This window comes from Canis lupus, chromosome 5, assembly GCF_003254725.2.
Source record: "Canis lupus dingo isolate Sandy chromosome 5, ASM325472v2, whole genome shotgun sequence".
Lineage (NCBI taxonomy): Eukaryota > Metazoa > Chordata > Mammalia > Carnivora > Canidae > Canis > Canis lupus.
The window spans coordinates 9043887-9057500 of record NC_064247.1 but is presented as its reverse complement, the minus strand read 5'-3'; the positions used below and the strand labels follow the sequence as shown (position 1 = coordinate 9057500).

Below are 13614 nucleotides of genomic sequence, written 5' to 3'. Positions count from 1 at the left end.
TCCCACCTCTTGCTCAGTTTTTCTATCAGGTTCTGACAGCTTTTCAACCATGCCACCAATGATAAAGGGGTTTCCCAAATCATTTGAGATGCAGCTGGCAGTGTTATGAGGAGGAGCAACCTCTGTCCGTGCGTGACCAAGCCCTCTCCGGGCCCAGGAGAAGATGTGCCTCGATCCCTGTGGAGGTACGGGACAGTGCAGGGTGGGACCGGGGTGCTGGCGTCGGGGCCCTGGAAGCCGTTCCAGACGATGTCTGGCCCCAACCCCTATCCCAGCGGGACAGACCTTCCAGGTTGGAAGGCTCCGGCTCACGGGAGCCGAGGGCCAGAGCTACGTTCCCTTGACGGGAGACCCCTGGGCCAGTTGGGGGCAATGGCTCCGGCACACCCCAGCCCGCTCAGACTCACTCATCCAGCTGATGTGTATTTATAGAGCCCCACCTCGGTCTCCCACCTCCGTCTCCAGCAGCTTCAGGTGCAGGGGATACACCTGCGGGCATCAAAGCTCTGGCCCCCAGGAGTTTACGTTCTAGGAGAACAGGCAACTGAATGTGTGCTGGTGACATCACCCTCACCGTGAAAATACGACCTCCTCCTGGGACCCTGACCTCAGAGGTCAGCATTCAGAGCTGCAAACAAGACTTTCGAGTCCGATGTGGCACTCAGGTCAAATTGAGCTCCCAGACGTGTTTTGTTTGGACCACATACTGTTTCTAAAAAAAATTTTGTGCCAACATTTGAAAGACAGAGAATTGACACCCAGGACCTATATTCCTAACACGGCCACGGGGTGTAATCCCGTCATCGCTACCCCTTACGACGCGCTCTCCAGGTTATCACAACACTGGCCATAAGCGTGCTCCCCCCAACACTGACACTTGTTACCAGGCTGTCACTGTCGGGTTGACTCGTTGGTTAGTTATCCTCCCCGCCCCCGCCTTTTTTTTTTTTTTTTTGCCTTTTTTTGACTTTCCTTCCAATATTTGCATTCTTGCTTCTTAAGAAGGAGCTATTCCCTCTACTCACTGCTCCATCAAGCATGAGAAAACAAGACAGTTCAGGAGGCTTGGCCTTTGACAAAAAGGGAAAAAAAAATATCCAAGAGAACGTATCTGTGGAAGTGAAGATATTCCGACGTTTCATTGCAAAGCGTTCCTTGTGTCCTACATCCAGACATCTTCGCTCCGGCTACCTGCCTCTCTGGCCTCAATAGGGAAACCGGAATCTTGGGACATAAAACCCACCAGGGCTGCTTGTTATATATGCAGATCTGGTCCCATGACCAACTGTTTCCCAGATTCCAAGGCAAGATGCCTGAGGACTTTGGGAAGCGTTGCTCTCAGAAAATAATTTTCAGGGCACCTGGGCAGCTCAGTCGGGTAAGCGTCCGACTCCGGATTTCAGCTCAGGTTATGACCTCAGGGTCGAGGGATCGAGCCCTGCACCAGGCTCTACACTGGGTATGGAGCCTATTTAAGATCATCTCTCTCCCTCCCTCGGCCCCTTCCTTCCTGCTGTCCTCTCTTTCTCAAAAAAAGAAAAGAAGGTAGTTTTATTTTGCCTTTTAGAAGTTACTTGTTTATAGCTGCTCCCTTTACCTTCCTTTTGCTATAGAGACAACAACCCCGTCATTCAGCCAGTAGGATTCGCAGGTGCCTATTGTGGTGTGCCTGGCACCATACAGGGGACAGAGGATAATTCAACTTTGCAGAGCGTCGCAGGGCGAGGGACCACCAAGGACTGGCCGAGAGAACGCTGATCGATCGCGTCATACTCTGTGCATTTCCACTTTGGCATCTTATTTCCACCCCACGGATGAGGCAGATTTTATTATACCACTTTCGATTGTACAGATCTTATAGTTTTATATTTCTCAGCCTCTCTCTGGGCCAATCTCATTTAGCCCCCTTGCAAATTAAATGCATCTCATTAAAGCGAACCCATTTAGGACAATGCCCTTCAGGTGTGTGCATCTTTGTACATCTTTCATTTTAAGACAAGTGTTTGATTTATTTTTCATCTCATTACACTCTTTAAAATTATGTGCATCTCATTACACTCAGCGCGGTGAGACGACTTATTTCAGGTGTAGACATTACACCCAGTATTATCAGGCAAGGATTTTTTTTTTTCATTTCATTACAAGCCTTACAATTTATGTACATCTCATTACAATCAGCCATTTAAGACAATTCCCTTCAGTTGTGTATATCTCATTATACCTTTTCATTTTCAGGGTTTTTTTTTTCTCATCTTATTACACCCAAGCATTATTCAGAGAACTCATGTCAGGTGTGCATATCTCACACCCACCTGTTATTTCATGAAATTCAGGGTGGTGGTTTCCCCCGTAGTATCACAAATTTTTATTACGGGGACCTCAGTTAAGGCTGGCTCTGCCCTCCCGGGGGCCTCCCAAGCTCCTTTGTAGGGAGAGGACGAGCCCTGGGTTCTCCTAGATCTGGTCAAGACTGCTAACAATTCCCTCTCACCAACCATCTAAATTAACTTCCTCACCTGCACACTGAGAGGTTAGAAGAGATGGTTGCTAAGCTGCCCTCAGCTGATGCTCCATGAAACTAGTCCTGTGGAAGATGACATGGGTCCCCAGCTTCTCCTGGTGGGGGGACTCCTCCCATCTTGGGACAGCCCCCACCCCTGCTGGAGAAGCTGAGACTGACATCACTATCCAGGCTTCCACAGGCCAGTGGGCTGCATGCTTCTTGCTGCCCTTCTGACGGGTCTCACTGTGTCACACGGGGTCACATTTTGGAAGGAGATGCAATAACTCGGCTCCCAGACTCTGCCTCAGCACTTCAGGGCCCAGTGGCATCTCTGCCTCTCATGCAGCGTCCCCACCACCACCCCTGCAACACCCCCAGGAGGTCAGCCTGGAATGCCTAGAATTGCTGGGCAGCTGTCTGGAGCTGCAGGTGCCCAATTCTGTTCTCTGCTAAATCAGAGTCTCCTGGGCTGGGCCCAAGGTAGGTGCATCGTAGACAGCCCCCCAGCGATTCCCAACCCCTGCCCCATCCAGGACCAATCTCAGAAAGGGATCTGCGGTAGCCCTGAGCAGAAAATGCTTGATGCTCTGATTATTGCCCCTTTTGGGGTTGTTTGCCCAGAGCAGGGATCCAAGCGCAGGAGCAAAAAAATCATTTCTTGGCCCCCAGAATGGGTCAGGAAACCCAACCTGCTCACCCCATACGGGAATCCCACCCACGGCCCACCATCTATTGTTACCTGCCTTTACCGCCCACCCCCAGCCTTGGGGAGCCCCATGCCTCCCGGGCAGAAAGGCTGCATCGCACACAGAGCCACCCCATCCCTCCAATTTCCACCATGGTCCGAGATCTGCCTTCTGAAGACACCCCTCCAGAGTGTTCAAAGGTGGTCCTCAAGGCCTAGTCAATGTGTGGGAACAGCACTTTAGAAGACCCTGCAATGCCCTTCTCGAACCTCTTGAAAGAGTCCGCACGCCTCCCACCTGTCTGGCCTAGTCACAGGGCACGTGAGGCTTCTCTGTGTCTGGGGTGCTCTGCGTGTTCTCTCTTCCGTCTCTCTACCTGTCTCCTTAGCAGTAAAAATAGAATCTTTCCGCTAAGTGCAATAGTACATTGGACTTTTCACCCTCCCTCCTGCATCACTCCCCTTGAATGAACCTGCTGAGAAATCAGAATATGATCCAGCTCCAGCCTCTTTGCTTTGTCTCCTGGTCCCGGGGCTGCTGGCACCCGGAGACCTCTGGCCGTAGAATCGGCAGGTGCCAGCGCTCCCCGGGCCACCGGCGGGCAGGATTTGGTGAGGACAGAGGGCACGGCTGACTCGAGGGGAGTAGCCCACACCTTCTCTTGCCTTGTCTTGTGTTTTCAGGCCTCTGCACCTACTGGATTGAGAACATGATCACGTCCCCAACAACAGAGAGAACATAGCACCTGGCCCTTTCTCTTTGTTCCTCAAAGTTTACTAGTAAAAAGTCACGATGTATTGAGTACTTAGCATCTATGCAAGACACTGCATTCAGAATAACCCTGGGGGAATTACTGATATTAATATTCCCATTTTTAAAATGAGGAAACTGGGGCTCAGAGAAATTATTTTCTCAAAAATAATTTAGAGGACGCCTGGGTGGCTCAGTGGTTGAGCGTATTCTCAGATGCTCAGGGCGTGATCCCAGGGTCCTGGGATCGGGTCTCACATCAGGCTCCCTGCAGGGAGCCTGCTTCTCCCTCTGCCTGTGTCTCTGCCTCTCTCTGTGTGTCTCTCATGAATACATAAAATCTAAGAAAAATAGAATTATTTAGCTAATGTGGGGGCGCCTGGGTGGTGCAGACGGTTGAGCATCCGCCCTCAGTTTTGGCTCACTCAGGTCACGACCTCAGGCTTGTGGGATTGAACCCTGTGTCGGGCCCCACGCACAGTGTGGAGTCTGCTTTACTCTCTCTCTCTGCTCCTCCCTCTGCTCTCAAGTGCGGTCTCTATCTTTCAAATAAATAAATCTTTTTTAAAAATTATTTAGTTGATATGTAGTTGAGCTGGGATTTGAACCCAAGGGCAAAACCCATGCTCCTCCTGTGAGGTAACCTGTCTCTCTAAGCCCCAGCTTGACCAGGGCTGGCCTTCAGGGTCAAAGGCAGAGGACCCCCTGGTCCCTGAAATCTGGGAGGTGCCTGCAGCCCTGCACCTGCCTCCACTTCTCTCCTCCAAGGACCCGCATGCAGCAGCATTCACCGCCCGGCTCCGAGCCTTAGCCCGCCTGCCCCGCAGCAGGGCACCCACCCTGTAGCCCACCAGCGCCTCACTGGAACCGGCTACCCTGGGGCGAGCAGGGACCCCACCTCTGCACGCTTCTCTAGGGGCTGCGCTAAGGCAGGATGCACCCCCGGGGCTCATCTTCGGGAAGAGGCCGCTGTTGACCATCCACAAACTGAGATAAAGAAGTGGGCAATGCCAAGGCCACACAGCCTGTCACTGACGGCCGCCCGGATGTGCCATCGAGACCTCGGGGTGAAGTCAGGAACTCCTGGGGCCCCCCGATCTGTTGGTGATGGGGGCGACACCCAAGCCTCCTCTCCTATCTGTGGGTGACTCCTTCCCTGCTCTCAGGGAAGGCGAGGCTCTTGGGTTTTCAGACTTGACTGCCCAGAGTAAGGGCAAGACCAGGATGGAGGAGGAGGAAGGACCAAGGAAAGGGGGGAATGGCCTCGGAGACCGCGTCCCCACACAGCATGGACAGGCCCAGGATCCCGGGACCCCTCCACAGGGAGAAAACCCAAGCGACGCCGCTGGAGGAGGAGGGAGGAGAGGACCAGGTGGGAAGGGAGATGCTCCGCCTGGAGCCAGACCCCCGCCCCGGGCTCTTCCCCTGGCTTCTGGGGTCCTGGTTCTGCAGTGCACTTGCCTGCTCCCCGTGCAGAGCGGGAGAGCGAGCGAGGAGGGGCTTCAGGGAGGGGAAAGAGGGCGAGGGAGAGAGGACCTGGATGTGCAAGTGTCTCTGGGGCTTTTCAGACAAAGCTATTATCAAAATGCCAACCAGCTCCTGCCTGGCCAATTTGCATATTCCATGCTGTGCTCTTTGAAGCGGGATGAATATGCATGAGGGCTTGGGCGGGGTGCGGAGCTGCGGGGCTGCGTGCTAAGGTGGCTCATTGTTCTTCTGAAAGAAAGGCAGCGAGAGGAAGCCAAGGCACCTTGGGGTCCGCAGAGGGGCACGGCGCTCCCCCCAGCTCGGGCAGGAAGCCGAGCGACAGGCCTCAGCCTCTCCAGGAACTCAGCAGGCGCCAGCAGGACCACTGCCCCTGCCCCGAGGGCAGCATGTCATCGCTCTGCCCCCACGCGTGCCCATCTCGGAGGCCTGCGCGGCGACTGGGGCCACCTCTCCGGGCTCCCGGGGGGCGAGGCGGCCCCTCCCCATTAGTGCTCCGCTGCAAGGCAGGCTGGGCGCCCCGGGGTGCCCCGGCCCTCGGCCTTTGGTCAGACCCCCAACGCGGCCCGCCGCGCCTAGGTGCCATGGGTGCCACGGTCCCAGGGTGCCCACGGAGGGGCACTGGGTGCACGTCGGACCTGATCTGTCCTTCGTCCTGAGAGCCCTGCAGGGCACACCTCCTCTCTGACCGTCCACCCCCCTTCTTCCCTGGCCACCGGCTGGACAAAGTCACCCTCCCGACCATCCAGCGAGGCAGGAAAAAGCTCTCCTGAATTTTTAGAAGCCAATTTGTCCCACAAGCATCAGGGGCGCCACCCTCCCTGTTAGCTCTTCCTGCTGGGTTGTATCTGCCTCCCTCCCGAAATAGAGACAAGACACACAGAGGCTGTGTCTGGCTCCCCAGCGGAGTTTCCTTACCGGGACCTGATCACGGGGCACTGGGCAACACCTCGTGGGGACCTTTAACTGGCAGGAGGTTAGAGCCCACCTGCCCGAGGCCCGGGCGCCCCATTCCCCTCGCCGTGTCCCGCGCCCATTCCCCTGACTGGTCCCGCGCCCGGCCATCAAGGCTGACTGCAGTCGTAGGTGTCACGGCACCTGGGGGCACCTTGGCCGCGTCACTGCACCCCAAGCATGAGCAGAGGGGCGTGTGGGGGGTGGAGAATCGCGCTGCTGACCACGCTGCACACTCGCTCTTGCAAGGCTTCTCCAGACCTTGGATGCCAATAACGATTGCCTGGAGAGCCTGTTAAAAATGCAGATTCCGATTCGGGAGGTTTGGGGCGAGATGTTTCTAACAGCAATTCGATGCTGTCCGTGCTGGGCGCCACATGTTGAAGAGCAAGGAATTGAGGGAAGGGCAATGCAAAATCGTGGCGATTCGACTGAACCGTCCCACTAAGGCTGCCGATGTGGACAAAAGGCGAGAAAAGAGGACCCCCGGTCACCAGCTTTCCCTACTCACCTCCCCTAGCTTGAGTGGATCCCTGACACTTGAGATTTATTTTTAACTGCCAGCAGCTTTGATTAGCTTGTCTCTGCTGCCTCAGACACCTGCTGGCAGGATACGTTCGGGGGGGAAAGGAGTGGCTGACCCAGATCTGACAAATCCAAGCCAGGAAGGAAAGCTCTGGAGGATTCTCTGCTTCCCTTTAGCTGAGGCAGGTGAAAAACCCCACAGCTGGCAAGTGACCTCCCGTCACCGATGACCCTTTGCATCCTTAACCACGGTGCCACTGAATGCAGAACTGAAGTCACCCCTTTCTGGCAAAGCACCAAGACTTAGGTCAGGGTGTCAGCCCCTAAGTATTTACATGGGCACCTATGGTTGCTTCGACCTCCTCCCAGCAGCCAGGGCTCGGCCTGTGTAGTTCTGCATGAGGTAGATGCCTGAGTTAGGCCTGCAGGGACGGGGGCAGCTTCCCTGGAGGGGTGGGCCCCCCTCACCCCAAGGTCGGATGGCTACTGCTCAGCAACAAGGCTGCCAGAAAAGCACAGGCCCAACAAGTGAGAGGCAAGGCACCCAGAAGGCCTTCTATTGTCGCCCACGTCGACCCACAGCCTTCTGCCGACATGATAAAGTATGGCTTTCTGTTTGTTGTATGCGGTTAAGGCAAACCCTACCAAGAGCAAGTGGAGGGTGACAGTCTGACTCCACCACTTGTGAACGTCTCTCCTCCCAGGTCTCCTCTCATCTGTAAAATCTGGGTGACGCCATGGCCTACTTACCATGGAGGGTCGCCACGATGTGAGACTAGCTTATGAAGCCATAAGGTCAGTGGCAGGTACAGGGCAAGGGCTCCATAAAGCTTTTTGTTTTAAGACGGGGCTGTGGGGGATCCCTGGGTGGCGCAGTGGTTTGGCGCCTGCCTTTGGCCCAGGGCATGATCCTGGAGACCCGGGATCGAATCCCACATCAGGCTCCCAGTGCATGGAGCCTGCTTCTCCCTCTGCCTCTCTCTCTCTCTCTCTCTCTCTGTGTGTGTGTGTGTGTGACTATCATAAATAAATAAAAATTTAAAAAAAAAAAAAAAAAAGACGGGGCTGTGGGAACTCACAGGGCTATGATCCCTGTGGGAGGGACACCTGGGTGGCTCGGGGGTTGAGCGGCTGCCTTTGGCTCAGGGCGTGATCCCAGGGTCCGGGGATCGAGCCTGCTTCTCCCTCTGCCTTGTCCCTGCCTCTCTCTGTGTCTCTCAGGAATAAATAAACATAATCTTAAAAAAAAAAAAAAAAAAAAAAAAAACGACGGGGCTGTGGGAACTCACAGGGCTATGATCATTCAAGCCAGAAGACGGAAGCCAAGCGAGTTCAAGGTGTGGTGAAATCACGCCAGCACCCTGGCAAGGGGACAGCACCCACCTGCGGGGCAGCCCAGGCCGGCAGCTGCCTGCCACCGAGGCTGGGACACCAAGTGGGGTCGGGGACACCAAGTGGGGTCGGGGCCGCCGGCCCCCTGGGGCTGCGGGAAGGGCAGACGGAGGGCACGCACGGCCGCAGGATACCGTTCCCAGGGCCCTGGGGGCGTTCGGGCGGCAGCCGCAGCCCCCCAAGCCGGGATCACCCAGCAGAGCTGACTCCCTCCGCGCCCCGGGTCCCTGTGGAGGGGCTGGCGAGGGCCAGCGTGGCCACCTCACCAGGAGGCACATGCTACTCGAGACTCACTCCCCACCTGCTGACTCCCCCATCGCCCCACTGCTCTGACACCCCCCACCCATAGATCCTACAAGACATCGTGCAGCTCCCTTGACAGCTGCCAAGCAGCCGGATCTTGGGGCTCCGGGGGTGGCCTCCTCCCTCTGTGCCTCGTGCAGCCCGAGTCTGGCCCACGGCAGGGCCTCGCTCTGACCCCCCAACACCCGGTCGTCCGCCGTAGGCCCCGGGACACCATGCAAAGGCAACGAGGCGGCCTGCCCCTGCGGGTTTGAAACACCACACTCCAAAGCACATGAAGAATATTAATTAAATGAAGGTTTATTTCAAAATTAGTCTTAGAGTGTAAGCTGTGTTCGAGGGCTGGAGCCAGACTACATAATGCGCGGTGAGAGCGGCCGCCTTCCTCCGACGGCGGAGAGGCCCCCACCGGCCCTGCCCCTCGGTCATGCATCCAATGATCACTAGGACTAGAAGCCAACAGCAAAGGACCCCGCGCGCTTGCTCATGTTTAATCCAGGTTAAGGTATACACGTTTAAATACACGTCGGAGGTTACGTGGTGTCATGCAGTCCCTGTGATAGAATGACTCTTGCTCCGTGACCTCCGCAGCAAGGCTGCCCCCGAGGGCAGGGTTAGGTGGGACAGAGCACTGCAAAGAGAAGGGGAGAGGAGAGAGGTCAAAGCACGCGTGGGGCAGGCCCTGCCAGCGCAGGATGCCCCTGGCCCAGAGGCAGAGAGCCGCCCCCAGGAACCAGGGGACACCTGGGATCACGTGTCTTCCTTCCAGAAGAAGGTATAGATGATCAGGTCTCCGGTGCTCGTCTGCCTGGGTTCAAACCGCGGATCCGGCCTGTGCTAATCCCACGACCTTGGGGAAGTGGCTCCCACCCCTCTGTGCTCTGCCTCTGCCTACCTCACAGGGTGGTTCAGAAGCAAATAGAGAGTGCTCAGTAAATGTTAACTAGTTTTATGAATTCACTGACATTTCCGTGGATCACGGTGGGGAAAGGGGTCCAGCCCTCGGGCTCCCAGACTTTCCAAACCCATTTCCACAAAACTCCTTTGAGAAATTTGCTTTGAAAGCCCTTAAGAGCCAGAAGTTCTTCCCAATGCTGAGCCTGCCATCCTCCTGCAGAAATTCAAGACTAATCTTTCTGATCCTTATGGAAACAATACAACTCTGAGATCCTTAACTGAGATCCGTGAGCCTACTGGAACCGTACCCAGCGTTGTGTGTGTGTGTGGAGCAAAGCTAAATGAAATAAAGGATCCAGACAGCGGATGACTATCAGCGGTGGATACTGTTACGGCCTGAATGTCCGGGTGCCCCCCCAAATTCCCATGTTGAAGCCCTAACCGCCCCATATTTGGAGATGGAGCCTCCAAGGAGGTGAGTTATAGGATGGGGCTCTGCTCTGATAATATTAGTGTCCTTCTAAGAGGAGACACCAGAGAGCTCTAGCGTTCTCCACATGCACACAACGGAGGCCACCTGTGGACACAGCAAGACGGTGGCTCCCCGCAAGCCAAGAAGGGAGCCCTTGCTGGCAACTGGATTTGCTGGCACCTCGATCGTGGACTTCTAGCCTCTGTAACTGTGAGAAAATACATTTCTGTTGTTGAAGCCACCCCATGGTATTTTGTTTTAGCAGCCTGAGCAAACTAATATGATATAAATGTCACACAAAGAACGACAACTGGAGAATATGTGTCTCTTAATGGAAGTTTAGCACCACCGATAATGTAATGCTTACTGGAGACTGAGTGTGATCAAGCCTCTAGCTCTGCCAGCTAACAGGAAATAAAAAAAAAAATTAAAAAAAAAAGGAAGAATGTATTAAATTAAACCATGAGGACACGACTAACTAGCAGAAGCCAAAACCAGGAAATTCTATGGGGCAAACAGCCTGGTTTCCCCCAAGAAATAAATTTCAAGGGACAAGAGGAAAGGAAGGGGAATACATATATATAAAGAGACTTAGGGGACACCTGGGTGGCTCAGCGGTTAAGCATCTGCCTTCTGCTCAGGGCGTGATCCTGGAGACTGGGGATCGAGTCCCACGTCGGGTTCCATGCAGGGAGCCTGCTTCTCCCTCTGCCTGTTTCTCTGCCTCTCTCTCTCTCTCTCTCTCTCTCTCTGTGTCTCTCATGAATAAATAAATAAAATCTTTTTTTTTAAATAATAATAATATGGAGGGGAGAAGCTGGGTAGGGGTGTAAGTGAACAGAGATCAGCCATGAGTCAATGATCACTGAAGCAGGATGTTGAGCACATGAGAGTTCATTATTCTGGGTACTTGACTCCTACATATGTTAAAAGTTTCCTTAATAAAACAAGTGTTAGGAAAGGATGTAGACTTCAAGCAGCTGAGACTAGTAAAGGCAGCCCCAGGCTCTGTTTCTCCCCACGAAATAGCCTGAACTCCACAGAGCTTTCACAATCAGCCTTGTGCTGGTTTGGCTGCTGCAATGCGGAGTCGCTCTGGTGACTCCAGGGTGAAGGACTCTCCCCTGGCCTCCCGGCAACAAGCAAAGACAAAAACCCGTCCCTGTGAGGGCCTCACAAGCGCCTACTGGTGGCCCCCAGCCCTGCGTGGTCTGGGCGAGCAGGAGGCTTTGAGAAGCCTGCAGAAGGGCAGGTTCCAGGCCTCTGGTGGGAGGCCTGGGCGAGGGGTTGCCAGGGAGCCCTGCACCAGGGGGGCCAGGGGCTGCTCTCACCTTTTAAAATGTAGTCCGTTAGCAAAGTGGGCACCTTCTCATTATCCTCCTTCATGGCAAAGAGAACTAAGGAAGGAGAGAGAGAGAGAGAGAAAGAAAGAAAGAGAGATGAGCTGAGATGCCAGCAGAGCAGAAAGCTCACTTCTAGGCAGACAACCCACCAACCCAGAGTGGGAAATGATTCAAGGAAACCAGACATTCGCTGAGTAAGGAGCAAACGCCTAGAAGCTTCTGTCAAGAAGCATGTCAGCATGCTGGTGGAGTAAAATACATCCAAAAAGTCACAGTGGCTTGTTGGTGACTTTTTCTTTTATCTTTTACTTTTTTTTTTTTTTTTTTTTGCTCATCTATAACCTCCACATGATTTCCTAAGTATATATCTTTAATAAGCATGAAAAGAAATAAAGCAATTTAAAAAAGAATCAGCTTTCAGATGCAATCTAAATATTAAGAATGACAGTCATCACATTACTGAATCACCAGTAAAACTCTCTCTCTCTCTTTTTTCTAAAAATTGTATTTATTTATTCATGAGAGACACAGAGACACAGGCAGAAGGAGAGGCAGGCTCCCTGTGGGGAGCCCGATGTGGGACTTGATCCCAGGACCCCAGGATCACACCCTGAGCTGAAGGCAGATGCTCAACCGCTGAGCCATCCAGGTGCCCCAAAACTCTCTTTAAAGACATTCTATTCATGTAAAGAGACATTAGAAAAATTTCTCTAATTATTATAATATTAAATTATTATTCAAATTTATTCAAAACAAATGAACTTACTTTAACAAATTTTTTTTTTCTATTTTGTGCCCAGTACAGGGCCAGACTTTGTGGAAATGCAAAAGAATTATGGACTCTTAAGGAGCTCGTAGATTTCTCATTGAGACGCTTCATGATTTACACACATATAAGGCAAACAGGAGGGAAGTTACTGAAGCATAAAGGCTTTTTTTATAGAGGTTTTGAAAATAGCTTTTTCTGTTACTAAACGAGGTAGCACTTTCTCATGTTCATAATTCACATTGTGGAAGTCAGCTTTGTGGGATATCCTTTAAGAACGTTTTTGGACTTTACAATATTAAAAAAAAAAAAAAAAAACGAGGGGAGGAGAAAGCCCACCATATAGGATTCTTCATCACAGATTCTTTAAACACGGTGTGTCTATCCCAGGTGGTCTTACCTAGCTCTATGAAAAATGAAGAGAGGGATCTGTGGGCACAAGACATATTTATCAGTAAAGCAAGAAGACTATAGAACATGATGCATTAACTTTTAAATGAATAAATAAATGCTAATATTCATGAAGAAATGCCTGGAAGAATGTGCATGAAACTGTTAAGGGTGGTCACTCCTGGGTGTGAGACCACAGGGGATGTTCCTTTCTACATCATACTTCTGCAGGGTCTGGCTCTCTTCAATGAGCACGAAATGCTTTTTCTGCAAGCAGAGAAAGCAATACAGGTGGGCCGACACAGATAACTGGGGGGAGGCAACCTCAGCCTGGACAGTACCGGGTTCCCCCAGGGGTTTCCATGGCCTAGGTCTCCACTGATCACCCTGTCTCGCTTCAAATCAGGATCATGAAACTTGACTCCAAAGATTGGGAGTGGGTGATGAATGGAGCCTGGGGGGCGTGAGGCAGTGACCAGGTCCAGAGAAAAGCAAGAGCCTGAACCTGAGGCCCTCCAGGTGGTAGTTTTTTTATTTCTACCGTAGTTTCAGATGTGTATTCAAGTCAACCTAACAGGCTGGAAATACCTGATGACTGAACGTGGGCAACACAAAATGCCCAACAAGGAGACCCCAGCAGGGAGCCTGGGGGTGTTCAGTGGGTTAAGCGTCTGCCTTCTGCTCAGGTCATGATCTCAGGGGCCCTGCTCATCGGGGAGTCTGCTTCTGCTCCTTGCCCTGCTCAAGTGTGCTCTCTCCCCCTCTCAAAAAAATAAATCAATAAAATAAAAAGTACGGGGAAACGCCTGGATGGCTCAATGGTTGAGCATCTGCCTTCGGCTCAGGGCATGATCCTGGGGTCCTGGGATCGAGTTCCACATTGGGTTCCCTGCAGGGAAACTGCCTCTCCCTCTACCTGTGTCTCTTCCTCTCTCTCTGTGTCTCTCCTGAATAAATAAATAAATCTTTAAAAAACAGAAGAGGAAGAAAAAGAAGACAGCTGTAAAAATGCAATCCTTGCATTCAGCCAACATGTGTCTTAAGTTCACTCCCCAAATCCAAAAGGTATAGGAGTTGTCCGGTCCCAAGACCTGGTCTGGGGCCTATGTCCTTAGTTCAGGAGTCAAGAGGAGACATTCACAAATCCA

General features: G+C 52.7%; 1 protein-coding gene across 7 annotated transcripts in view; it reads right to left on the bottom strand.

The window, feature by feature from the left end:
* Positions 1–8882: 8882 nt before the first annotated feature.
* FEZ1 (fasciculation and elongation protein zeta 1) overlaps positions 8883–13614 on the bottom strand; it is a 43498-nt gene continuing 38766 nt past the window's right edge. For 5 of the 7 annotated variants that reach the window (XM_025465039.3, XM_025465044.3, XM_025465040.3 and 2 more), the window contains 2 exons: positions 11299–11364; positions 8883–9229 (listed from right to left, as the gene is read on the bottom strand). In XM_025465039.3, the coding sequence (XP_025320824.1) occupies positions 9213–9229; positions 11299–11364 (83 nt within the window). In that variant the 3' untranslated portion in view covers positions 8883–9212. The remainder of the gene's footprint in view (positions 9230–11298; positions 11365–13614) is intronic. The other 2 variants (XM_025465043.3, XM_049109788.1) reach the window with 1 other exon arrangement.